At 38.4% G+C, this 26,685-nt stretch overlaps 4 protein-coding genes across 6 annotated transcripts in view; 2 read left to right on the top strand and 2 right to left on the bottom strand.

Annotated features, from left to right (window-relative positions):
* The window catches only part of LOC123876443, a 28,180-nt gene extending 12,887 nt beyond the window's left edge, over positions 1-15,293 (top strand). Inside the window, exon 2 of the mRNA XM_045922698.1 lies at positions 15,230-15,293. Within this exon, the coding sequence (XP_045778654.1) occupies positions 15,230-15,279 (50 nt within the window). The 3' untranslated portion in view covers positions 15,280-15,293. The remainder of the gene's footprint in view (positions 1-15,229) is intronic.
* Positions 49-8,435, top strand: LOC123876441 (eukaryotic translation initiation factor 2D). 2 transcript variants are annotated; one of them, XM_045922695.1, is made up of 12 exons: positions 49-302; positions 389-647; positions 1,474-1,637; positions 2,054-2,192; positions 2,421-2,601; positions 3,101-3,227; positions 3,988-4,084; positions 4,823-5,031; positions 5,491-5,632; positions 6,242-6,394; positions 7,162-7,305; positions 8,265-8,435. In XM_045922695.1, the coding sequence occupies exons 1-12, from the start codon at positions 247-249 to the stop codon at positions 8,355-8,357; spliced, it is 1,764 nt and encodes a 587-aa protein (XP_045778651.1). In that variant the 5' UTR covers positions 49-246; the 3' UTR covers positions 8,358-8,435. The 2 variants fall into 2 exon arrangements, with proteins under 2 accessions (XP_045778651.1, XP_045778649.1); XM_045922693.1 differs by having other exon boundaries at positions 125-306.
* On the bottom strand, positions 8,431-11,371 carry LOC123876440. The gene has a single exon (XM_045922692.1). It carries the CDS (start codon positions 11,089-11,091, stop codon positions 9,154-9,156), a length of 1,938 nt encoding a protein of 645 aa, XP_045778648.1. The 5' UTR covers positions 11,092-11,371; the 3' UTR covers positions 8,431-9,153.
* LOC123876439 (kinesin-like protein Klp68D) overlaps positions 14,903-26,685 on the bottom strand; it is a 46,546-nt gene continuing 34,763 nt past the window's right edge. For both annotated transcript variants that reach the window (XM_045922690.1, XM_045922691.1), the window contains 7 exons: positions 20,345-20,509; positions 19,648-19,784; positions 19,032-19,196; positions 17,976-18,297; positions 17,559-17,789; positions 17,026-17,212; positions 14,903-16,413 (listed from right to left, as the gene is read on the bottom strand). In XM_045922690.1, coding sequence (XP_045778646.1) covers positions 16,294-16,413; positions 17,026-17,212; positions 17,559-17,789; positions 17,976-18,297; positions 19,032-19,196; positions 19,648-19,784; positions 20,345-20,509 — 1,327 coding nt within the window. In that variant the 3' untranslated portion in view covers positions 14,903-16,293. The remainder of the gene's footprint in view (positions 16,414-17,025; positions 17,213-17,558; positions 17,790-17,975; positions 18,298-19,031; positions 19,197-19,647; positions 19,785-20,344; positions 20,510-26,685) is intronic.

Below are 26,685 nucleotides of genomic sequence, written 5' to 3'. Positions count from 1 at the left end.
TACGCACGAACGCGACATAAAATGTGAAGTAGTACATTTTGAAATGTTGAGCCGCTCTTACATTTTGACGTCTTGTACGGGACAAATGTAGTGCCTCTTGTAAGTCCTACTCAACACTACAGCTGCGACAGCTGTTCGGTTTGTCAAAAAATTACCGCCGCGCTCAAAGAATGGAAATTACCTCTTAAATTCAGTGTAAAATTATTAGTTTTAATTTCTAACGTAAGCAAATATCGACTAGCAATCATGTTCGGGAAACCGTACAGGTTAAAATCTAACAAAACCTTAAAAAACACGGAAAAGTAAGTCACCTTTCTCGCATGTATAAATAATTAGATTTTTACTTAACTTTCTAGTTCAAACTCGCTATAATCTTCGTTTGTTGTAGAAAATATCTTACTCATCGGATACAGAGTGAGTTTTCAGTTGCAACTGATGAGAAAGTGAAGGAATTAGTGCCTGCTAAGTCTGCTACTAGTTGCATGAAGGTGGTGCTTCATTCGGGGGACACTGTAGCTGTTTATGTAGTGGATGGAGTGCCCATCATGATAGACGTGGGTGATAGGCTCGTGCCCACTGTTTGCGCGCTATGGAAAGTTCCAGATTTCGTTCCTACTATTACAATCCATTCACCAGTGCTAAATAAGGTAAGTGGAAGTTTATTCAGCTGCTGAGCAGAGACTTCTCCTCTCTGGTAGAGAGTGATAAGGAATTAGTACTCCACACTTGTACATTGCATAAGTAAGGCATTTTATGGGATTTTAAATTCCATTGGGAACTCTTTGATTTTTCCAGGATAAAAAGTATCCTGTCTGTTTCTTGAGTGCAAACTATCTCTGCCAAATTACAGCAATATTAGTTACTTGAGCAGTAAAAGGTAACAGACATACTGACACAGTTTGTCACCTGCAACTTTATCTGTGTGGATTTAAGTTTTTAAAAATCCTGAAAGAACTCTTTGATTTTCTGTGATAAAAAGTAGCCTATTATGCTATCCAGGTCTTTAATTATATCTTTGTAAAAATCATGTTGATTCATTGCTCCACTGCGATGTAATTGAAAAACAAACAAATACACTTTCACAATAATTATAATATGGGTAGTTATTAGTGTAGATAATATTGAAATGAAAATTATTAATCAAAGTAGGCTAATTTATAGCACTTATGAGTTATTAAAAGTGGAGTCAAGATTTTGCAGTTAATTCTGAAAAGAATCCTATAAATAGGTACATAGTTTGTGCAAACAGATAGTCTAATTTGGAGTTGTAACAGAGGTTTGAGCAGGTCATAGACTAAAGATTACAATCCCAGCTGAGATCTGTTTTTTGTAGAGTGCGCTGTCATATATCTCATGTTCCAAATAGACTATTTGTTCTGTATGTGTAAAATGCATGTATGTATTTTCTTTTTTTTTGGTCCTAATTTTTTCCTCTCTATCCATTCATAGATATTCTCTTTTAATCTTATACAGATGCAAGGTGGTGTGCCGCTGTATGCGCCGGGTGTGGTGACGGAAGGCAGTTTTCCGCAGTTCCAGAGAGGGGCAGTGGTCGCAGCCTGCACCAGTGACAATGCTGCAGTGGGAGTCATTGGTCACGCCATGATGTCCTCTGCTGATCTAGTCAGGGCTCCTATGTATGTATTGATACTTTTAATCATCAATGATCAGTTAAAACTTTTCTGTTACTACATGGAGGAAAGCTAACCAACCACCTCCTCTGGCCCGACCAACCTTGCAGTTATATGGGCAAAATGCAGGAGGGCGCCGCTTGGATCGATACTTGCTCTTGGTGTTATTTTTAGGCGCGCCTTCTTGCACCATCCATACTTACAAGTTATTATCTCTCACTTCCTTCCCCTTGCAGGAAAGTTAACACCTTACCTTCTTTCTATCTTGAAAAGAATAGAAAAAAAGCAAATAGAAAAAAATTGTAAAGGCAGCCAAAACCTTGAAAGCTACAGATTTGGCCAAAGCTTTGAAATCTAGAGACCTGATTACATGATAGCACTATAACTATGTACTATGTTACTAACTATGTTTATCATTTCAGGGGAGTGTGCTTAGAAACACTGCATGTATATGGAGATCAGTTGTGTAAAGAAGAGAAGTTTTCAAAAATTGAACGACCCAAACTAGGACCAGCTTCATACAGTGACCTCACTGACAACATAGCTGTTGATTTCAAACAGGTGTATATTTTATTTATTCTTATAAAAAATATTTGAATAGTAAGCTTGATTTTTTTTTTATTAAAAAGAAAAAGGTGCAGGTAGTCTAAATTTAGTTTATAGAAAGCCACACGAACCTAGTTATTATTTGTAATGTTATTTCAATTTGCGTAATGTAAAAGTGGTTTCTGACTTCCTAACTATGAATAACAAGTAATAAATTAACAGGCTTCTTAATTATTGTTATAGTTAAACATCCAGCCAATAAAGGAAGAATGGCCAAGCCTAGTAAGGATACCCCCCACACCCGTAGCAAATGAACCAGTGACTATTCCTGACTTGCCGGTAAAACCTGAACCAATGGAACAGATCTCTGAAACACAGCCTGAGGATGAAGTGGTTGAGGAGTTGAATGAATCTGGTGCTACAGGTAACTGATAAACCCTAATTTATTTTAGATATTTTGAGGGTTCCATCCCTGAAGAGTGCCAACGGGACCATATTACTAAGCCTCTGCTGTCCGTCCGTCTATCTGTCTGTTAGCGGAATGTATTTTGTGAACCGTAATAGGTAGAGAACTAAAATTTTCACAGAATGTGAAACAAATATTAAAAATTTCCAAATGGCCGCCATAAAAAAAAAAAAAAGTGTTATTTCTTAGTGTATGGAATCCTTCGTGTGCAAGTCCGATTCGCACTTAACCAAATTTTTTTAAGCCATTACAAGGTAGCCCTTACCTTTTTAAATTTCATTGTTATCATTTTAAAATGCTTATTATTTGTTGATATAGGGACAATAGAAACACACATTCCATGAAAATTTCAACTCTACCTACTACAGCTCACGAGATACAGCCCGCTGAAAGACAGACTCACGGATGGAGGGACAGCTATCTTAGTAATCCTTGATTGAAATCAATCTTCTTACAGACTGTTCGGAGGCGGAAGATGAGGTGCCTAGTGACATGGACGGGCTGCTTCGGTGGTGCCTGCTGTCCTTCCTTAAAACGCAAGCCAAGCATGTGGAGCTGCCGCTCAAAACTAACTTACTTTACAAGTGAGCTGCTATTAAAAATTGATCTTTATTTTAATTCAATAAGAGTCAATTAATTTTTTAAATTCAATAAGAGTCAGTTAATTCAATAACTAAATAAATAACCTAAAAACCTCCAAAGCAAGGGTGCTCTAGCCTAGTCTTCATCATTGCTTTTTAGGGTTCCCTACTTCAAAAGGAAAAAGGCACCCTTATAGATTCACTTCGCTGTCTGATTCATGTCTGTCTGTCGTATCTGACAATTCGAGGGAATCAAAACCTACAGGGTATATCCAACTAACCTAGGATCATGAAATTTAACAGGTAGCATGTTGTATAGCACAAGTAAGAGCCAGTTTCCACTTGTCGTCTGTCGGACCCGGATTTTAATCGGATGTTCCAGTGGCAGAACATTTTATATGAAACTATTCACACTTATCTGAAACCGATTTTGTGTCAAAATGTTCTGCAACTGGAACATCCAATTAAAATCCGGATCCAACGGCTGACCAGTGAGAACGGGCTGTAAGATTCCAAAACGGTGAATTTTATGTTTACTAAATCATATCATAGATGGCGCTGTCCGTCATCAATTTGCAGTGCTGTACAGCTGCTGTTGGAGTGACAAATTTTTACTATACTTGTTTGAAATTTCTTGTAATTTTTCGATTCCGACTTGCACTTAACCAGTTTTTTTAAGTATGATTGTCACCAAGCGCAAGCCTGTCACGCAATAAAATAAATGATCGTTCGTTTTCTGTACGAAACTATTTTCACATTTCAGAAACCACCTAATGCCGTTCTGTCCGGCAGACAGGACTTTAGAAGTAAAGAAATCTAGCTTCAAGAAGATGGGAAAATTCCTTGAAGCCATGCAGAGGGTAAAGTCACTAAACCCCTAAAAAATATTATCAATCAAATTATCTTCAAACTTTAGAACTACTAGCTGATGCCTGCGTCTTCGTCCGGCTTTTGAAATGTCTTGGGAAGTCTTTGATTTTCCAGGATAAAAAGTAGCTCGTGTCACTCTACATGTCATTAAGTATATGGAAAAAATCACGTCGATCCGTTACATGATTGAAGGACAAACCAACCAACACATTTACGCATTTATAACATGGGGAGTGATAGATTAGTGATAGAATTAAATCATAATAATTAATCAATTAATTGATTCCTCGAATCAGTAAGTAATATAATTCCTTTCACAAATATAAGAAACTAGATGCTGCCCACAACGTTCATGTGGATTTAGATTCTTTTTAATCCCATGGGAATTTTGATTTTGCGGGATAAAAATTAGCCTATGTTCTCCAGAACGTAAGCTATCTCTGTGTCATTTTCGTCAAGATAGGTTCTTGAACCGTAAAATGATAACAAATAGACAGACAATAGCATTTATTATATCAATGGCATGTTAACTCCAAACCACTATAGTACTACTAGAGGTAGAATATAGACTACATCTACTTTTGCCGATAGCTGCGATACATTAGCGCGAATAATATGATTAAAGTACATTAAAAACGGGTAACTTAAGAACTTGAGCTTTAAAACAAGGCAGTTAAGGTCCATTTTATTTGAGATAAAATCTTATGCTAACCCTAATGTTGTTCAAGGAAGGCTTGGTCGAAGTCCGCGAAATAGACAAAGGCGTGGACGCGCTAGTATCGGTAAACACGGCACACCCGCTGGTGCGTGCTCACCGCGCGCGTGCTCCGCAGAGCAAGGACGAGCCGGAGAGAGACGAGCACGAGTACGTGCCCCCGCAGATAAGGGAGCTGTACTGCATCACCGCTAACGTTGTGGAATTGTTCGCGCCGCTCAGGTAAGCGCAGATTATAAATTGCGTCTCAATTACTGCCCTGCATATTCTAAATGCGAAATTGTGTTTGTATCTCTTTCTATCACGCCGGAACGTCAGCAATCTATCGACGATTAAAATGTGTTCATGAACAAATATTAGTATTTTCAATTTTCAAAAAAAGGTAACTATACCAAGTGGGGTATCATATTATGAAAGGGTTGTTGTTGTTATATGTTATCATATTATTTACCTGTACATTCTAAAACACATTTTTATTTATTTTTATGCATGATAGTCTTGATTTATTTTTCGTGTCTATATTCGTTTCCGAGATATAAGCTATATCTTTCCCAAATAGATGTGAGAACTTTGTCCATGTGAATTTAGGGCTTTTTAGAACCCTTGGTGCGCCAGTATAACTCGCACTTGGCTGGTTTTTTCCTTTTGAGGTACGAAACCCTAAAAATGAGGCATTTTCAGGAAAGGCACCGCGCTGACTGCGGCCGACGTGCGACAAGCGATCGTGCAGCACGTCACAGACAGAAAGCTAACGCATCCGCAGGCGCGCGGCTGCGTCACGCTCGACCACGTGCTGGCAGCAGCCACGGGGAAACAGCCACAGGTATGACAAGTGCCAACAAGTCCTAATTGAAAAACATGACTGCTTTGCCAAAAAACGAACTAGAACATATATTGAATTTTACTTTGTTCAAAACATTTATAGCTAATGTCACTCAAGATGATGTAAGGAATCTAACGATACTCCATACGTGCAAATCTGTTCAGGTATTCAGAAGTTATGGTGGAATAAAGAAACTTTCATTACATTACATGTATCCTTAAAACATGACACTCCTTTTAAGGTTCCACCCGAAGGATACCAACGGGACCCTATGACGAGTGCGCTGCTATAGCAAAGTTAACCCAAGTCGGTAACTGGATGGGTGACTGACTTTAGAGATCCAAATTTTGGTTTTCTCCGCGCGCAAGTTAAGTCAACTGTCCGGGTATTTATCACTAAGATCGTATAGTAATTGTAAACACTCGAAATTGTTCTCTTAGTCTCTTGAGTCTTATATACTTAAGGCTTTGGGAACCCACCAAGTTATTATCCCTGGAAAACCCCTACCATTGGTTGATTAATAAAAAGTGGTAATGAGAAATGATCCTCAGTAATATGAATACGACGCAGATAGATTTTGAAAACTTGTTGTATAATCTTGTTTACCAGGAGCTCATGAAGTGGGAGGAACTTACAACGTGCGTGCTCGGGCGAATGACGCCCAGTACGGAGACACGCTTCAGTGATGGCACAGTCAAATTGACTAAATCAAGGCTCGAACCCATCAAGATGCAGGTCGTCACTCGCAGTGGGAACAAGAAGGTTAATAAGTTAATCCATTTTCATTTTTAGGGTTCCGTACCTCAAAAGGAAAAACGGAACCCTTATAGGATCACTTATCTAAAAACAGAGAATTTGTGGTTACATCACAAAAAATTAAAATGTCTTCTCGAAAAAATGTATTTACTAAATCACATATAAATGGCGCTGTTGTCATTAACTTGCACATAAAAATATCAAAATATCTTATACGATGGTACGGAACCCTTCGTACGCGAGTCCGACTCGCACTTGACCAGTTTTTACACCTATACGTAATACGTCAATGACGTGTGAACTGCAAAAATATACTTGGGAATAACATTTGTTCTATTTGTACGCTTTGCGGACGTTAAAAAAGCTCTCGTGTATACGAGGCCTTAAGTTATTAAGAGTACTAGCTGATGTCCGTGATTTTCCGGGGTAAAACGTAACCTATGTGTTAATCCTGGGTATAATCTATCTCCATTCCAAATTTCACTCAAATCCGTCCAGTAGTTTTTGCGCAAAAGAGTAACAAACATACACACAAACTTTCGCCTTTATAATATTAGTTGCATAATCTTTCTTTCTTCTCTCTGGGCTGGTTTCCGCATTTAAACGTTTGCGTGAGTTGCCCCTCCCCGCCGAAGTCCTCACTCCAGCCATCCAAGATCGCTCCAGAAGCCGATTAGACCGCCCAGGTTGCCGAGGGCTTCATGAAGTGAGGTTGTAGTTGCATAATATCCTTTACTCTAATCGCATAATGATAGTCGTTCTACTTCACCCAGGTGACGCTGGTATCAAACCTGGAGTCGTTTGGGTTCAGCCTGCGCCCTCTCGCGCACGCGTGCCAACTGCTCGCAGGCGCGGCGTGCGGCACCACGCGCAGCGCGGCGTCCAAAACTGACCAGCTCATGCTTCAGGGCGACCAGGTAAGCTTCACTTGTGCTATTGATTCTGAAGGTCACGAGGTTTTTAGACCATTCTTCCAGGGTTCCGTACCATAGGGTGCCAACAACACTATTACTAAGCCTGCAATGTCCGTCCGTCTATCTGTCAGCGGCCTGTATCTCGTGAACCGTAATAGGTACAGGCAAAATTTTCACAGAATGTGTCTATTGCTGCTATAATAACAAATAATAAAGATTTCAAAATGACCGCCAAGAAAATTAAAGTTTTATTTCTTGTAGGTTGGTATGGAACCCTTCGTGCGTGCTTCTGACTCGCACCTCACCAATTTTTTGAAAACATTCTCATAACAATAATATTAATAGAATAGAAAATTTAGTATTATAGCCCATTACCACTTCAGCTTCGCCACCCGCTACGTCAGTTACTCTGATTCTTCTACGGATCTCCTCATTTCTGCTTTATCACCCAGAGAAACTCCAAGTGTAGCTTCAATGGGCAGGGCACATAGTTCCAAGAGCCTATAGACATTGGTGTCCCAATGTGCTAAGGCAACATCAAAGGAGTTTACAGGGAGCCGCTGGATTCAGGTGGCGTGAGACCGTGGTACGCAGAAGTCCCTACAAGAGACATATATCCAGCTGTGGACATCTATCTACTCACAATGATGATGATGATACTTGGAAGCTTGGATTTCTTTCCTAAGCCGACTTACATTGTTGCTACCTGCCAAACGCCCTCCATAAGACCAGAGCACTGCAAATATCGTAAGAGCACCACTATTATTTAGTGGTATTATAATAAGTGATAAACCACTGTCTAGAACTAGCTCCTTAAAACCACCGAACCACCAAAGGTCATTAAACTTCCAAGTCTTGGGCCTGTAATTCTCGGGCCTCTTGATAATTATCACATTGCAGAGGTTCACTCATTTTGCTTGCAGTAAAATTATTTCTTTTAACAACTTATAATTTTTTTCCAGACACATCTTGTGGCGAAACTGCTGATAGAAAAGTATGGCTTGCCCAAGAAATTCGTAGAAGGAGCTGATAAGGCTTTAAACAAGAAGAAATAAACTAATCTAAGTAATTTACTATAAATATACATTATGTATTAGTTACGTTGAAATAAAACTGCCTGATGTTAACCTTAACCATTTACTTTTGTTTTTATTAAACCCTTTTATTTTTGATGACAAATTAATTCATATTTATTTTGGACTATATTGTTATTGTAGTCCAAAATTCACATTGCATTGCACATTTATTTCAATATCAAAAAATTACATTACAGATTATTTAAAAATAAACTTAAAACTAAGAATAGGTATTATAAAGTCTGACATACTTTTATTGGTAAAAAAAAACAATGTTAGCTTGGAAGACTAAAGACTAAAAATTGTTAACTCACAAGATCTCATTGAAATTGTACATTATAAAAATATTTAACTAATATCTATTATAAAGTAGATTTATTAATCTCATAAACATTTGATTTATAAAGTTATAATACTATACAAATATAATATTGTTGTAACAATATTTTCACTAATCTACAGTTTGGGTGGGTTGTGTCCGTATTTTTTCTTAACTTACAAACAAAAAAAATAAGTGTAAAATCATACTATAAAATCCACAATTTGTTTGTTCCAAGATAGTTGGAACTGCAAAACTTTAGAAGCGCACTAGACTAACTACTAAGAAAAAGAAGTACAAAAAAACCACAACCAAAGAAATATACTCAATTAAAACTAATATGACAGGACTATTTTAAAATAATTGTATTGTTATCAAATAGACAATTAGAAAATAATCTCTTTTTGTATGCAAACAATTACACTAGAACTCGATTTTTGTAAATATCAAGAGTACTTAAACTTTTGTAGAAGTCTTGAACTTGAAAGGAGTCTTAAAAGGCAAGAGAGACTTCCTTTTTGATTTCTTAAGTTCTGGAGGGGCTTTAGGAGTTTGAGTGTAAGCAAGTTTGCCATTTGAGCTGGTTTGCTCACGAGAATGATCTTCGCCTGGTCTCAGATCATTGCTCCAGTTACTTCTTGTACATAACATAGATTTCCTTGAGCCTTTGGAAGAGAGGCTGGTTTTGGAAGGTGTATGTTTCAAGTTTTTATTTGTGATATCATTAAACACTTTACCTGTGATTTTGGCTTGTTTGGAAGGCGAGGACTGGCTGCACTGCATTGCAGACCTCTTTTCAGAAGTCAACTTTTCCAAGTCTAAGTATTTAAACTTACTGATGTCTTTCAATGGTTTCTCCTCAGTTTTGATCACTTGATTCACACTGTTAACATTTTCTAACTCATAAAATGTTAGTGTAACACTTTCATCACTCTCAGCGAATGGGTTACTGGATGTGAAATGCACTTTCTTGGAAGATACTTCAGGGAAAATGGTCCTACGAGGCATGTTCTCTTTAGTGATTTTAGCAGCTGTTATGATCATGCTGTTATCACCGTTGTCGGCCGACAGAGAGCTATCTAATTCTTCGTAAGCATAACTCTTTCTTCTAGTCCTTGTGCGAACTGAACTGGTCCTCCTGTGGCGCCGACGCGACACCCAGTTGCTTGTTTCTTGATTGAACACTTGAGGCAAAGTTATGCCATTTATTTTGATGCTCTGCTCAGTAGAATCATCTATAGAAACAACTTCCACTGCTGGGCTGTGCACAATCTCTTTAGCAATCAAGTTTCTTTCCCTTCTGTTCAGAGATTCCTCCCTTTCTCTCAGAGCTATGAGGCGAGACATCCATTGATGACTGAGAGTGTCCTGAGATACTTTTTGAGGGCCCTGATATCTCTGTAATGCCTCGCTGTAGGGTTTCCTGCTTCGAGGCACATAGCCTGGCAGCTCTAAAGCCAATGCATCAATAACTGGAGACACAGGCTGCCAGGGTGAGTTGCTCTCTTCAATGTACTCATTTAGTTCCCGTTTGGGGCTGATATTGCAGTAGATTGGGCTGTCCACAGTGACATGCTTTCTAGGAAGTGGTTCTATAATCCTGCATTGCTCCACAGCTTTCTCTGAATCACATTTGTTTGCTTCAGAGGTCAGTATACTACTTTCTGTTGAAGCGAGTATCTCTGAGCAATGATAGGGGCCTGAGAGTGTTCCTGTGTTGGCTAGCACTGTTGGGTGGTAGATCACAACGTCTGCGCGCAAGTTTTCTGCGCTGGTGTCTGTTAGAAAGCTTATCACATCTTTGAGGTCGTCGCTGTAGAGAAATTCCTTGATTTTATCATCACACGCTCCTGGCAGGTAGCATAGGGTGCGTATGACTTCTCCGACTTGTTGAATGAGACCTGTCGCCTCCGAGCCCTCCGCGCAGAGCTCGAAGCAGTTGACTCGCAGCTCGCCGTTGGGGCCCACGAATATCACCTCCGGTGCGAGACATTTCTGCAAAGTGACAAAGTTCAGCCCTTCCACGGCCTTGCAGGTGCGCGCGAGCTCCAGCAGCGTGTACCAGATGAAATCCTCGGTGAAATGCTTATCGGTGGCCTTGCACAGTGCGATCAATTCCTGAACGCTCTGCCAAGAAACGTACTCGAGAACAAAGTAAAGTGTTTTGGTCGGGCCGTGCAGTATCGTGTCGTAGTAACGTAGGAAGTTGCCAGATAACGCTTTGCTCAATGTTTTCACTTCATTATCGACGTTTTGTATTTGTTCATCGGAGAACGCGCAGCAATTGTACGCCTTCCACGCAAATATGCTGTTTGTGACCTTGTGCCGCACTTTGTACAGCGTGCCGCCGCAAAATACGTCGAGAACTTGATAGTCTTTTAACTTTTCCGTCATTGCGGCGTTGTTAAAGATTTTTCTTCGTGAACTTCACATTTTGCAACCGAAACAAAGCGCCCAAACTTTTAAAATCGAACGGCCGTTGCGTGTCTAGTGATGTCTGTAGTCTGTAGTGATGTTTATCTTTAAGATAATCGGTAAATCCTAATTTACCGGTTAATTTTTTTGTGTCAATATTAATTGAAAAATATAATATATGCATATAAGTAGTTAGGTACTTATATCTTGTCTTCAAACTTACAGTGAAATCCATTTATAAAAAGTGTGATCTTATGCACATATATCTGCGTCTGACTGTAAGTATACATTTTTATGGAGCTGCTCCACACCGATTTTAAGGAAGCGTAGAAGCACAACGTAGTAGGCACATAGTAGGTTTGGGATGGACATAGACTATGCTATACTTTTTATTCTGGAAAATAATTAAAGAGTTCCCACGGGACTAAAAAGAATCCATGCGGAGGATGTAAACATAAAAATACTTACTAATTTTCAAAACTACTGAGTTCTAACATGACTACAATAATATTATTATAACGTAATATGAATTTCAAATTATTTATTTTTAAACAACGCGTAAAAATTACACGCACATTTTGTTTTCAAATTATAAAACTCATGTGTAATTAATCAAATGTCATTTTGATAATTAGATAATATAAATTGAATAACATTAACTTTATACGATTTAATTTCCTAATTTTACCTACTCTCAGCAAGCCGCAATTAACTAGTTCGATGAAACTCTAAATAGGTATCGATAAAAGGGCATCACTAGTTGTATAATAAATAAATAAAGTTATTATTCAAAGTTACTCAGTTAATTAATTGTATCATTACATCTTTTCCTAAGCTTATACATTTTCTACTTATTTTCCTCATTTTTGAAATATCATTATCCGTTAATGTTTATTCTATACACGGTTTTGAACGCTTACGTTAAAATATCTTTCCAACATTTCTGAACGTATTTTCTAAACTTCAAAATACACAGCATTTATTTTAAGCCTAGTACACACAGGTACCTTGAATAGTCCAATATTTATGATTGAATTTTATACAGAAGTAGATTCTCCGTCTAAGTTACACCTGATCTCTATTCCCTAATTTAAAATTTTATTAATGTTTGTCAAATTAATAATCTAAATCATTATAAACTTAATGTCGGCAGTTGGCACCCAACTCATACACCCAACCTAATCGGAATCCTAATGTCTGCACTCGGTCTTAGAGTACAATTGGTTTCTTTGGACAGACAATGATACCATGTAAAAAGATAATTTTCCCAACTTTCTAGGGAAATTTCAAGCTAATATTTCAAAAAAGATAAGGACCTAATGTTATGCGTTTATACATATATGCTATAATCTGATTATTCTAATTCGCTGTTACTTCGATTTATCGGACAATCTGGAAAAAATCCAGTCTGTTCGACTGATTGGTCTAACTCTAAAAGAACGGAAACGTAATATTTTAATCCGTTCTGAAATAGCGACCACCAGGCATGCCAGGTTGAACTATAGCATTTTATATAAAATTTCGTCGACTATAGGCGCGGCGCGCGGGCCGGATAGATACCTATTATCAAAATACTCTTTTAAAACCTTACCGTTGCGGCTCGACCCGTCTCTCTAGAAGACACTGCATTCCTTTAGTGTAGAGCGAGTGTTATTGTCGAACAATCCGGAAAAAAACCGATCTGTTCAACTGCTCTGGCTATATCAAAAATTATTATTGACATTGACTTAGACTCACGAGCGCAGTTTACACACTTTTGGACACCTTTTGATTGCTCAAAAAGTGGCGGGTATAATAAAACCAAGGTAAAAAATTAAAAATGTTTATTTAGTGAGTATAAGCGTGTATGCGGCACAGCTGACTAGCGGTTTCCAAAATACATATCACATGATTACTGTCTCCACCGTCTCCATATAAAGCCAATCGATTTATAAATATTAATACACACTGCTTGTTACATATACAATACTTGTTTTCTTTTTTAATTAACAAATAAAAAACAATAAAATATCGCCATTTGATTTTGATCGAAGTAAATAAATAAATTTAATTTTTAAACAACTTTACCAAGGGGCCATATTCGTGGTTCTCATTCGGTATTGTGCGAACGTAAGCCCTACTTACATTTACTAATTCTATTTATTATTAAATACCTACGATAAAATATTTATTTACAGATTATTTGTAAAGAATCATTGACTAGAAACCGTGTCTTGGGAATAAAAACATATCATAATAACAAATACCAATAATGAAATTTATAAGTAGAGGAACATCATCAGATAACATTAACACTTGCGTCTATTGGAATGGACAGTTTCCATCTTTGGTAACACATTTGAACACTTGAATCACAATTTGGACTCAATTTTACACTTGGGACACGGGGCATACCTTTTCCCTACAAGTCGCTCATGTGCTCCGCGGGGCTAGCTAGCGGGGAGAGCTAACACGGTAGTTATGAGCATCACATTGCGATAATCGCTATCATTATTATAATTGGCTGAATTTATACGACACTCTGCAACAGTGCATTCTAGCCAATAGCGAAAAGATTGGAAACTACAGCCAATCAGAGATGATTGAGATTGTCACATTGTAGTAGTCAAACTTCGTTGCTAGCTCTACTAATAGTAATTTCTTGACACTAAGCAAATTACAGAATTAATTAAGCTTGCAACCCCGGGGCACATAGCAACACACTATCTATTATAATATCACGTGCTTCAAACGGACAGTGAATGAAGCCAAAATAAAATTTACTAAAAACAACAACGGTAAAATATACTCATACAAAACAAATGACAACCTAAACTGACTAAACCAAATAAAAATTCGGATAAAACATTGCTAACATAATATTTTTAGCTAAGAAATTTTAAATACATATAAATAGTTTTTATACGTTTTAGCCATAAACTTAGTACACTTGATAATAATAGTACATTCGGTGATAGCAGTATCATAGACCCAAGTAACAATTTTCTCAAAATAAAGATTTTTACAAGAAAGTTCAAAAAAGGATAATTCTTACATGCTGTACTGATCCGATTAGCATTTTCCTTAAGAAATCCCGACTTATTACATCTTTAGAGTTAATGGAATTACTTTTTCTTTCTTTTTCTCTTTATTCTTACAGATTTCTGGTACAAATAAATAAAAAAATTGATTTCAATATGGGGCTATTCAAGGGGTGGATCAACAAATTCTGAAAAGCCGACAGGTGGCAACACACTGGCAGCTCCTCTAGTGCTGTACATGTTCAAGGGCGCGACAGTAAACACTTAGCATCAGGTGACCCGTTTACTCGTTATTTATTAAACAGAAATTAGCAACATAGCATCAAACACATTTCCCTTATTTTCTCAAAATATTCAAAAATGTGACTCGGTTCACTATGGTATTACCATCGCCTTTATAATAGCACAATTTCATCAGTAACCTTTGTAAAAATAAATAAGAATTCTTGTATGTTAAATAGAATTTCTCTTTTGCGGATACCTGTGAATTTATTATACTGAGATCATTGACGCCTATCGTCCGCGTCTAATTGTTTCGACCGAAAGTTCTCCGAAACAGATGCGAGATTCCGGCCAAAATTATCGCAACTTTTCGAACCGTAGATACATTACGTAGATAGATTACATTACATACTTTTCGATCCAAATGACAGTTATTTTTGTGGCAATTCAAAACGCCTCACGAGCGTACCGGGAATTAAAATTGAGACTGTCGGATGGTTTTCATGTTGAGTGTTGACAGACTAACATTTAGTTCCGAGCACGCTCACTGTTGCTATCAGCGCCAAAATGGCGATAATCAAGTTGTTTCAAAAACGTCGTCAACCGTCTAGTGTACTATGTAAATAGATCTATGATTCTATCATGAAATCGAATAACGATTGAGTTCAGTACAAATCTGTCGATATTTCAGCCGGAATATCGCATATGCTAGGGAGAGCCATAACACACATTACAATAGTACTATTTACACATCCGTAGTTCTGTATACACCGTAGGACTATCTATAATTTAGATACAATAAAACGTAACGATACTGAGCTTTGAATCGCTATCAAATCGAAATACACCCGTAAGCGCAATTTTTGACGTCAAAATGGTGTCAAAAATGCATGATTTCAATGTAATAGAGAATTATAAGCACTGAGCAAAGCGTGTCGGCACAATACTGTATATTTGGAGTGGAACGCACGCGTCGCGAAAAAAGCAATCGCACTTAACAGTTATATCATGTTACCTCCATGTCGCATAAAAATATCGTAACCATTATGCACCGAACTTAAATATCTGCGCACGCTTAGGACCATTTTGCAACTGCAACTAGCAACTAAAGATAAAAATGCAACTTGCCAAATTAACTGCAGCAATTTATGAAATAATGCAAGCTGGGAAAGCAAACAAACTGTTTCTAAATAAGACTGTTTTTTTGTGCAACTAGCACAAACATCTAGTTGCAGTTGCAAAACCAGCGTTAGTAGTTTACATTAAAAAATAAAAACTACACATAGGCAAGATAGTCGATTTTCTTATTATCTGGCAAAAGCTGGTTTTATACTAACGTCTCGTAAGTTTACATTTTGTAATTTACAACTTTATAACATTATTATTTTATGGACCGATTCGGTATAGGATATTTTTTAATCTATGTTTTAATTTGATTATTACTAGGTATAACGATGCTTTGCTTTTTCACATGACAGTCGTTTTGGACGCAAACAGTGGTTGCGTCGTTAATATCAACATTTTTTTTTAAATACTTATTTAGAGGGAATTTGAATCGCATAGTATCTTAGTTTTCGTATGGTTTGCATCTCGCAGCAGTGTAAGGTCTAGGATATTTATTAGAGGACGTTTTGATCATACAGTTTTTCTATGGTTTGGATCTCATTAGGTTCAGTGTATCTGTTAGAGGGCTCTGTCGTATGAGTACCCCGTATTTTGATCGTATACTAAGTAGTTTTTCTATGGTTTGAACCTTGTAGCAAAATTAGGTCCGATGCACCTGTTACGGTTTGGACCTATCAGCAATGTTAGGTCCGGTAAATCAGTTACGATTTTAACCTATCAGCAATGTTAGGTCCGGTATATCTGTCACGATTTGGACCTCGCAGCAATGTAAGGTCCGGTGTGTCTGTTTAGGGCTCTGTTGAGGGGCGGAGGCCTACCGCACGCCAGCGGTACCGAGACGGTGGTGAGCGGAAGGCGCTCGCGTGCGGGCACTCATTCGTCGGTTTTCAGTTGGGAGTTCTTTCTTCACTGGTACTGGAACTGGTTCGATTGCCTGGAAAAATCAATATTGTTATTATGACTAGCTATTTTCCGTGACTTTTAGTTTTAGTTTTTAACTCCCGATATCGATTTTCAAAGAAATCAGTCTAATTTAGCAAAAAAATCAAAATGACATCCACTATCTAAAATCATTGCTTTTTATAATAGTATAAGTATAGGGCTCTGACGTATGAGTACCCCGTATTTTGATCGTATACTAAGTAGTAGTTTTTCAACGGTTTGTACCTACGGTACTGTTTAAACAAAGCTAGATCCGATGCATCTGTTATGGTTTGGACCGTGCAGCAATGTTAGGTCCGGTATAACTGGTACAGTTTGGACCTATCAGCAATGTTAGGTCCGGTATATCTGTTATGATTTGGACTATGTTATGATTATGTTTTAATAGCGGTGAAGTACGTAGGAAATAATATAAGAATACTTTAGGTTTAGTAGAGTGTTCTCTTTGTCGATAAGACCGACAAAATGTCACATAGGTATGAGTGATAGAGACAACGCTCTACGAAGCCGAAAGCTCTTTCTAAAGGTACAATATTTCCTGCTGGGTACTGTAAGAGCTATTTTACGAGCAAGTGTATTGTATACTATTTTGCTAGATGGTTACCTTGGGTTTGGCGGGCGGCGGCGGGGGAGGTACATATCGACGCGCGGTGGGGGGCAGCGGTATAGGACGAAGGTCCAAGAGGTGATGACATCGTCGCCGCGGCTCCGCGCTATTCAGCGCCAGGGCACAGGTGGGGCGCCGCGTGCCGCTGTGTGCCAGCGGCCGGGTGGCCAGAGGCTCGGCCCCACTGTAACGTGAATGTACTGTGTTATTTACAATTTCATAAAAACGATAAAGCCACTCAAAGCCATAGTTGCTAAAAATAAAAACTTTGACAGTCATTATTAATTCTTAAACTGTATTATTATTCCAAAAAGTATTAAAGAAATCTTTCATTCATTTGATTTCAAATTCATATTCGTGTGGTACCCTGAAAATTTTTCTTTTATTTATTTTAGGCTTATGTATAACGGTTATAAGTTATCTATCTATCCATCTATCTATTTATCCATCTATCTATCTATCCATCTATCTATCTATATATCCATCTATCTATCCATATATCTATCTATCTAGTGTCGAGGTGTACTCGCCTATGTTCCGGCAACTCCCAAGCATCAGTATCGTCATTGTATCGTAACCGCAGCACAGTGGAGCGGCCCGCTTCAGGCACGAAGCTGTCCGCTACCAACAGCCGTCTCCGCAGTTCAGCTATCAGTGCGGCCTGAAGCGCCTCGTTTTCTCGCCGTTCAGAGTCGTGAGCTTCGCGCTGTTCGACCATTTCTTCTCGGAGGCAAGCGTACTTTGATAGGCACTTCTTTAATCTGCAGATTAAATCAGTACAATTAATTATTATTTGTAAAATTTTAACAACACTACATTAACACGGCTAAATTGTGTGAAAACCTGTAAAAAATTACGTAAAGAAACAAGTTATATGAGTCGATGAGTTGATGAGAACTCAAATATTAAATACGCCTCAACTCGAAATTCCATAGAAACAACCTCACCTTTGTGTTTTATGATCCACCTCCTGCTGTAACGTAGCGAACGTATTAGTGACGATGGTGGTCGTCTCTTCCTCCAAGTCTATCTTCTGCTGCATCTCCACTTCTCTCTTCTTCCTCTCCGCGATCTCTGTGTTTCTCTGCTCCAGGATTAGTTGACTCTCGTTCAGGTTGTTGATCAGGTCCTTGCCCCCGCCGCCTTGCACTAATCTCTCTTCTAGGGACTTGATTTGATGTTCTAGTTCTTCAGTCTTGGTTTTCTCTTGCTCTATCGTGGATTCCGCTAAGATGTGTTCGCTTTCGATGCTCGCCGTTTCTTCTTCGGCTGAAAAATAAATTTTACAATTTTTAAATTGCTGATTTATGTAATTATTACTCAACTACACGAATCTAAAGACAACAGTTACACGTTGTCTTTAGATTCAATCTGCGTATTAAATGATGAGGATTGAACTTGATCCAAGTATCAGGTATTTGGTTACAGTGCTTAGGTTATAGAGTCCTTACGTATCATACAGTTATATGTCACGATTACCTATTGAAGAACGTATTTATGCAGAGAAATAATGGAAATACATAATTTTTAAATACATACATATTTAAAAAAAAGAATATTAGCCATGCTAATCATGACTAATACTCCCCTTTCCCCTCCAATTAAGCGTACAGCTTGTGCCAGGAGTGGATACGACAATAGTGCAACAGGTGGGGTTTGAACCGCTGACCTTTCGGAATTCAGTCCGCTCCTCAACCGTTGAGCTATCGAGGCTCTATTTATCAAATATAAATATATCAAAATAGTATATATTTTTTTTGGGAATCAGCCAGATTCGACCCTGTGTTTCCCCTGGGTATTTTCACGACCAATTAATATGTTTACTAAATCACATCAAGATGGCGCTGTCCGACATAAACTTGCAGTGTTGTAGAGCCATTGAAGCAACAAATTTTTACCATACTGGTTTGAGACTTCTTGTACGATCGTACGGAACCCTTCGTGTATGAGTCTGACTCGCACTTGACTGGTTTTTTCTTAATAAAAGTCCATTTCGTACGTACGTTCGTTGGGCTGTAGCGTGCGCGGTTTGGGCCGGGGCGCGCGCTTGCGTCGCTCCTGCGCGCGCCGCATCTCTATAAGCGTCCGCAGGCGTTCGATCTCCGCCTGGTACTCCCGCAGCTTGGCGTCCTTCGGGTCCTCATTGCGTACTGGCTTGTTCTTTATCGCTGAAAACGTAAAACACACACATATAATAAGTCAGTCCTACACATGATAAGTCCTAATGTCACATTTTACCGCACATCCGTGATTTATATTATAAATGCGAAAGTGTGTCTATCTGTCTGTCTATCATTCTACTAGCTTTCTCGGCCCAATAGTTAAACCGATTTTGATTAAATTTGGTAAAGAGTTAGCTTACATCCCGGGGAAGGACATACGTTTCGCTTGCGTGGCTTTCGTTTTTTTTTTGTATCCCGTAGGAACTCTTTGATTTTCCGGGATAAAAAGTAGCCTATGTCCTTCCCCGGGATGTATACCAAATCTGAACCAAACATTAAAATCGGTTCAGCGGTTGGGCTGTGAAAACGTAGCAGACAGACAGACAGATAGACACACTTTCGCCTTTGTAATATTACTATGGATATTAATTGTTTCGGTAAAGTTTGAGTAGCTCACCTTTGGCTCTGTGCGCGTACCGCAGCGTGGTGATGGTTTCATCGTAGTTGTAGGAGGCGGGGCCGATGTTGGCGATCATGATCGTCTTGCTGTTGCCGCCCAGGGAGTCCTGCAGGATGCGGGTCAGCTTCGAGTCTCTGCGGACCAAACTCATTTGTACTTACTTCATCACAGGGAAATCATAAAGCGCCTGTGAAGCTTTCATAGCAAATATGCATCGTCTACTTATCACAATATGTGGTCACTTTGACTAACTTACTAACTTCTGCTGTCCCGATTTTATTTCTCTTCTTTACATATCTTTACATGAAACTGAGTCGATCGGCGTCAAAAACAATTTTAGTCAATTTCATTGATTACACGCTTGATTAAAAAATTGACTATGCCAAAATTTTCACAAAAAAGACCTAAAGTTTCGTAGAGCAGTTTTCCCGTATCTCCTAGGGTCTTGGATTTCCCATACTGTGCCAGTTATATGCATACCGGAGGCGAATGGAAGCGATAGGACCCACATGAAAAACGCTTACAACTTACAAGTAAGCCTTGAGGGGGAAATGAGGCGCCTTCCTGCATAAAACTGTTTTGTTTGCATGAACTTATGGTACAAGAAAGGTGAAACTATACAATATAGTCAGATGCCATAACATCCGCTAAATAGACTGATGATGATGATGACAAGTGATGTTGTGCTGGTCACCTGTAGGGCACATGGGGACTGTTCTCAGCGAGGGCGGAGATGACGTTTCCGAGGGAGGACAGCGCCTGGTTGATGCGCGCCGCCTCCCGGAGTCTCTCTCCTCCCGCACCCGTCTTGCGTTGCCGCTCACTGCCCGCCAAGTCCACCAGGTTGAGCTTGCCCACACTGAAAAACACAAGCAAATCTTAGCAAAAAAAATTAGCATTAACTAATTTGTACTGGACAGAGGGAGATAGATTAGATCTCTTATCTAATCTATCTCCCTTCCGTGCGTCAAAAACGCAGTGCATACAGAATGACAGTCGAATATTATGTTATATGTTGTGTCCATATAAGTTGCACCAAGAAACTACCCTACGTAGAAAAGACATCATGTCCTCAGATTGGAATTTTAACCTACCATAGACGTCTTTATGACTCTGCATTTTCGGCCCTCTCACCCCCATCCTTTCACTGCTAAAAATGCAGGAATAGCAAGTGACTAAACAAGCAATACTCAACACACACTGAACGTGCGTTTCACTCCAATACCAGAGCATTCTCAATAAATGAAGACCACATACAGATTTGTGTGGTGCGTAATGCTTGCTTGGTTGTTTGCTTTTCCTGCATGTTTAGTAGTGGGAAGGCGGGCAGTGCATATCACATACTGCACTTTGTACCATAAAGATTTAATGTCTGTTTTAGTGAATTATATCGCATTATATTAAGCTATAAGTACCTACCTACATGATTTAAGAATTAGGCATGACTAACTGAATTGAGTATACGCACATACTCGTACATGGTGCGTACCTATAGGTCAATTCAGTTAGACATGCCCAATATGCAAAGCAATTGAAAGTCCCTATAACCCTACTGTTTTTACATTGGTCGCGGGCCTGAGAGCGAATCAGTCATATTTAGTGTTTCCGGTGGCTACACCGAACATACCCGCGCATTCAGAGCAGAACCAGAACGCACTTGTTAAATCACTCGCGATCATCTGTGCTAATATATACCAGCAGGCAATGATTCAGGTGAACATCCGGTATGCGTTTTTGTGTTACGTTTCAATCGGCGTTGTTTAGCGATTTGTCTATTTCATGATCAACCCATTGCCGGCCCACTACTGATCACGGGTCTCTTCTCAGAGTCAGAAGGGTTTAGGCCATAGTCTGCCACGCGGGCGCAATGCGGATTGGCAGACTTCACACAACTTTGAGTACATGGAGAACTCTCAGGCATGCAGGTTTCCTCACGATGTTTGCCTTCACCGTTAAAGCAAGTGATATTTAACAGCTTAGAAAGCACGTAACTGAAAAGTTAGAGGTGCGTGCCAGGAATCGAACCCACGACTTCCGATTAGGAGTCGGACGTTCTAACCACTATTAGGCTCTCAACAGCTTTTGTCTATTTATTGGTACCTAATTAGATTTATCAGCAGTTAAAGGTCTATCTATTAGTAAACTATCACAAAGTTAGATAACATATCTCACGATAATTTCCTTCACCGTTAAAGCAATTTATATTTTGAAAATCAAAGTAAATTCTTGGAGTGAATTTATTCAATCAATCATATTTTTTTGCACCGTGGGTAACAATTGTTTTACAACGATTAATTATTACGAATTTACATACACAAATTACGCGATGATGCGCGACGTGCTTGCTCAAACGTAATTATCTCTAACTAGCGACTTGCCCCGGCTTCGCACGGGTGGATTATCACAAAACAATACTAAACTATACGAATAAACCATCCTCTTGAATCACTCTATCTATTGGAAAAACTCGCATTAAAATCCGTTGCGTATAGTTTAAAAGATCTACCTACTAAGTGTACATGCAGAAAACGGGAAGCGACTTTATCTATACTTAATATTATAAATGCGAAAGTGTGTCCGTCTGTCTGTCTGTCTGTTTTCACGGCCCGACAGTTTAACTGATTTTGATGTTTGTTATAGAGTTAGCTTACATTCCGAGGAAGGACATAGGCTACTTTTTATCCCGGATTTTTAAAAAAAAAACCTAAATCCACGCGGACGAAGTCTCGTTTAGTTCGCGAAGTCTAGTTTTATAATATGTAGAGATTGGGTTGTAACCCACAATGACAGGGACAATAGTGACGTCCAAACTCATACTTGGAGACGTCCATAATTGATGAGACCGCAACGTATTGATTGTGTTAAACCACGTCATAGGTAACTGATTGATCGCTTAATTCAGAGCTTGAACTTGCGTGGTTTATTAGTTTTTAATTAGGTTTATAGCCTAAAATACTTTAAAAAAAAGTACTAGTCTAGGTTAAGGGGTGCTGAATATAATGAGACCAAAATTGTCTAATTTTTTGGACGTTTGTACGACGGACGACGGGGGTAAAAACGTTATCACCCGAAACAATATTATTCAAGAACAAAATGTAGGCAAATGCCTACTGGATTGCAGTTCTGTCTATCGCACGATATGGAGAAGGCAACAGAGCGGCGTGAAACAGATAGCATTTTTGAAAATGCTACGCGAGTAGGCATTACTACTAGACGAGTCTTAAATAAAAGAGAAATGCCGCCCAGGAAGTCGCGGGTTCCCATTCCGGGCGAGCGTGTGCGAGAGTCGGGCTTGGCTATAATATGCAGCACAGGGGCATTAATATTATGTAAACCTTTCAATAAAAAAAAATATTACTAAGCTGTTTCTTACAGCTCTTTTCAGACAGGTATACATATAAGGTGTACATAGAAGGCTACATAACCGCAGAATAACCAGCTTAGGAATAACTAGGTATATTTAATACCTACCTAAGTGATTAATGCCTCCAACCGCTCAATGACCAAAGGACGCGTGACATAATTTATGACATAAAATAAAGTATAAACATAAATATTGACTAGACGCGACCAAAACAAACTGCCGCAATCGGGTACAGTCGTCGCGGAAAGTTAGTATAGAATATTGGTATCACACTAATATCACACTGATGTTATAAAGGCGAAAGTTTGTGTGTATGTATGTGTGTATGTTTGTTACTCTTTCACGCAGATACCGAGACAGATTATACATTGGATTAACACATAGGCTACTTTTTATCCCTGAAAATAGAGAAAAAGAGTTCCTATATATGAGTTCCTATAGGGCCATGGAATTGCATATTGTTAGATATTTGTGAATTGAACACATAATTATATGTATCATTCAGAAATCATGAAGCTCGGTTAAGGAAATCTCTAATCTCTGTAAGTCTGTTAAGATAGACATAAGGACAAATGCATATTCACCCGAAGAGTCGCTTCGTGCGGTTAACAACTGAATTTGATAAATCCTAAACTTTATATTAGACTTCAGAGCAACTAAAGTCAAGCAAGAAAAGGAAACCATTCCACCAAAAAAGAACGGCTACAAACAAAGATTACCAAAGAGAAGATTTTTTTGATTCTTATGCAAGTTCCGTTGCCCGCTCTACATTTAAGTTAACAAATCTCTTCGAATTAAACTGGTTAAAATTCACACATAAAGTGACTAATGGCCTTAAAGCGCATGTTAAAGTAACAAGTATGTTCTATTTATGTAGATACATACAATTTTACGATTATTTGCATTTTATTTATTCGATCTTTGGATATTTTATGCGTCAGCGATCTTTTTTATCAATGTTAAAGTTAAATTTTATATTAAATGCCGGTAAAGTAGACCCTGATACAAATGATTACAAAATAGTTTTAATATTATATATTGAGCGAAATGGCTTTTAAAATAAGTGAGCCGTTTTTATTGAATTTTCTACATTCCTTTATTATTTATCAATATTGATTTAAATTACTGTAATTACCATTCGCGAGTAGATACGAGTATGTTACCCAATGTGTAGTTTAAACGCTTTCTACATTTTCAATATTCATTACTAAATACACGCAGAATTTCACCTCATAATATATATTAATTTATATTTTGAATAGCTGATGCCCGCAGCTTCGCCCGCGTGGATTGGTCAGATCCCCTGCAGCATCAGGATTGAGGAGTTGGACTCCAAATTTTTTATGAAACAATGTCGCAAAGTTCCTCTATCGATTAAAAAAGAAATGACGCAAATCGGTTCAGAAATCTCGGAGATTTCGGTGTACATAGGTAGAAAAACACAACTCCCCTTTTGAAAGTCGGTTAAAAAAGTAGCCTATTTTACGCCCTGGTCAATCCTCTACTTGCCTGTGAAAGTCCCGTCAAAATCGGTTCAGCCGTTCCAAAGATTAGCCTTTTCAAACAGACAGACAGACAGACAGACAGACAGACAGACAGACAGACAGACAGACAGACAGACAGACAAAAATTTTAAAAACGTGTGATTCAGTTATGGTATCGTTCAAATAACCATATGAGCTTAATATGAGGTAGTTATTTCGAAATTACAGACAGACACTCCAATTTTATTTATTAGTATAGATATAGGTATACCTACTAAACAAAAATGAAATTATGTGCTCGCATATACCAGAACCTGACAGCTGTTAGAGATTTCGCGGGAAGTGTCGATATTATGTCATTGATTCTATTCAGCAAATTAGTGGGTGCCGCGGCATATGACGTCACGAGGATTCTCCCACGCGTGTGACTAACTGCATGTGTAGTGCCAGTGGCCATGCTGACGGTCAATGAAGCGATTAAGCCCACGCGATAGCGATATAGATCTGACCGGTACTGATTTATCTCACTATCGACCTACAACGGTCATGAGCTAATGATCTCGTTATCAAATATACGATGTCGGAAACTATAGTTTTGCACGTGCTTTTCACATTGTTCGAAAATTGATAGGAAAACAACTGTGTTTCACATTTATCTTCAAGGGTTAAGGAATAGGATAGAACAGTAAACTTAGAAGTTCATCATTATCATCAACCTATCGCCGGCTCACTACTGAGCATTACTATTGCCGCTATGGCAACAAATAATAAAAATTTCAAAATACAGAATAAAAATATCATAGGTAAGTAGTTATCACAATTTAATGAGGTTTTATCACTGATAGGTAGGTACTTGACTTTAATATTATGCTTATCGATTTTATCATGACCTTAAGATTACATATTTAAATTAGCAGCTCTGCCTACGTAGCTAGTCCTCACTACCTGCCTACAAAATAATCGAATAATAGATAGTAGATTCTATATGTAAATGTAGTAGATGATATTGATTACAAATCGTAATCTTCGATTGGGACTCGGGAGTCTAGCCTCCAATAAATTTTAGTGTTTTATGGATACGGAGATAGGTATACTGTATTAGAATTAATCCATACCATAGACTAATTTAATTCTATGATCCATACTAATATTATGAATACGAATGTGTCTGTCTGTCTGCTTTTATGGCCCTTTTAAACCGATTTTGGAACAGAAATAGCTAGGCATCTCGGGGACGGACTACTTTTTGTCCCTTAAAATAATAGAGTTCCCCTAGAACTTAAGAAAACCTAAACCCTAGTGGACCAATACGTGAGCCCATCTATTTGGCACCTCGGAAACCCCGAGGTGCCAAAAAAAATCCCGAAAAATCAAAAGTTCCCACAAATTTTTTAATTGGATTTAGGTTCCCACAAACCTAAATCCACGCGTACGTCCCGGGCATCATCCAGTACCTGTACCTACACTATAATATTAGAATTCTAAAAAGTTTCAGAATAGTCAGATTTGATCAGTGACGAAAGTACTAAAATCTGAGCTCAAGGTTTGCCAATGAGCCATGAATCATGAAGCGCAGTATACTTGAACTAAAATTAGCTGATCGCGTCAAGATTTCTGCTATTTCCAAAAGCGAGACATAGCCGATTTTTTTTTAAACAGATAACCCCCTGATATTTTATTCCAGGGTCCTTGGGTTTGATTTTGATTTTTAGATTTTATAATGATCTGTAGGTACACGGATCGGACTGATCAAATAAAGGCCATAATAAAAATCCCATTATACGAGTATGCAAGACTGTCGCGAATAAGAAGAATGTTTAGAAGAAAAGACTAATTGCTGAGTATCCTGTTTATTTCTTCTCAGTGGAATCTGCTTCACGATGGTAGAATCTTGACATCGCATAAATGCCTTGAGTTGGATACATCAATAAATAATTTTCATTAATTCATTCACAACTGTGACAAAAAGGTAAATCAGTTTTAACGCAGTTAACACATTAACAATTTACAACCCGGTAGTTACTGCCGGCGTAAAAAAAGTAAAAGCGTCTCGAAATATTTTTCTTGTTAACAAACTGATGGATGACGCAAACTTTCTTTGCTCGTATAAAATGTTATTTTGTTTGTGCGAGCGACAACAATAATTGTTGCCAGACTCCGCGATACTTGGCAAACTGTCCTGTATGA

Source organism: Maniola jurtina, chromosome 21 (genome assembly GCF_905333055.1).
Source record: "Maniola jurtina chromosome 21, ilManJurt1.1, whole genome shotgun sequence".
In the NCBI taxonomy this organism is placed as follows: domain Eukaryota; kingdom Metazoa; phylum Arthropoda; class Insecta; order Lepidoptera; family Nymphalidae; genus Maniola; species Maniola jurtina.
Note: the sequence above shows the minus strand (reverse complement) of the source record. Positions and strands in the feature narration are given on the sequence as shown.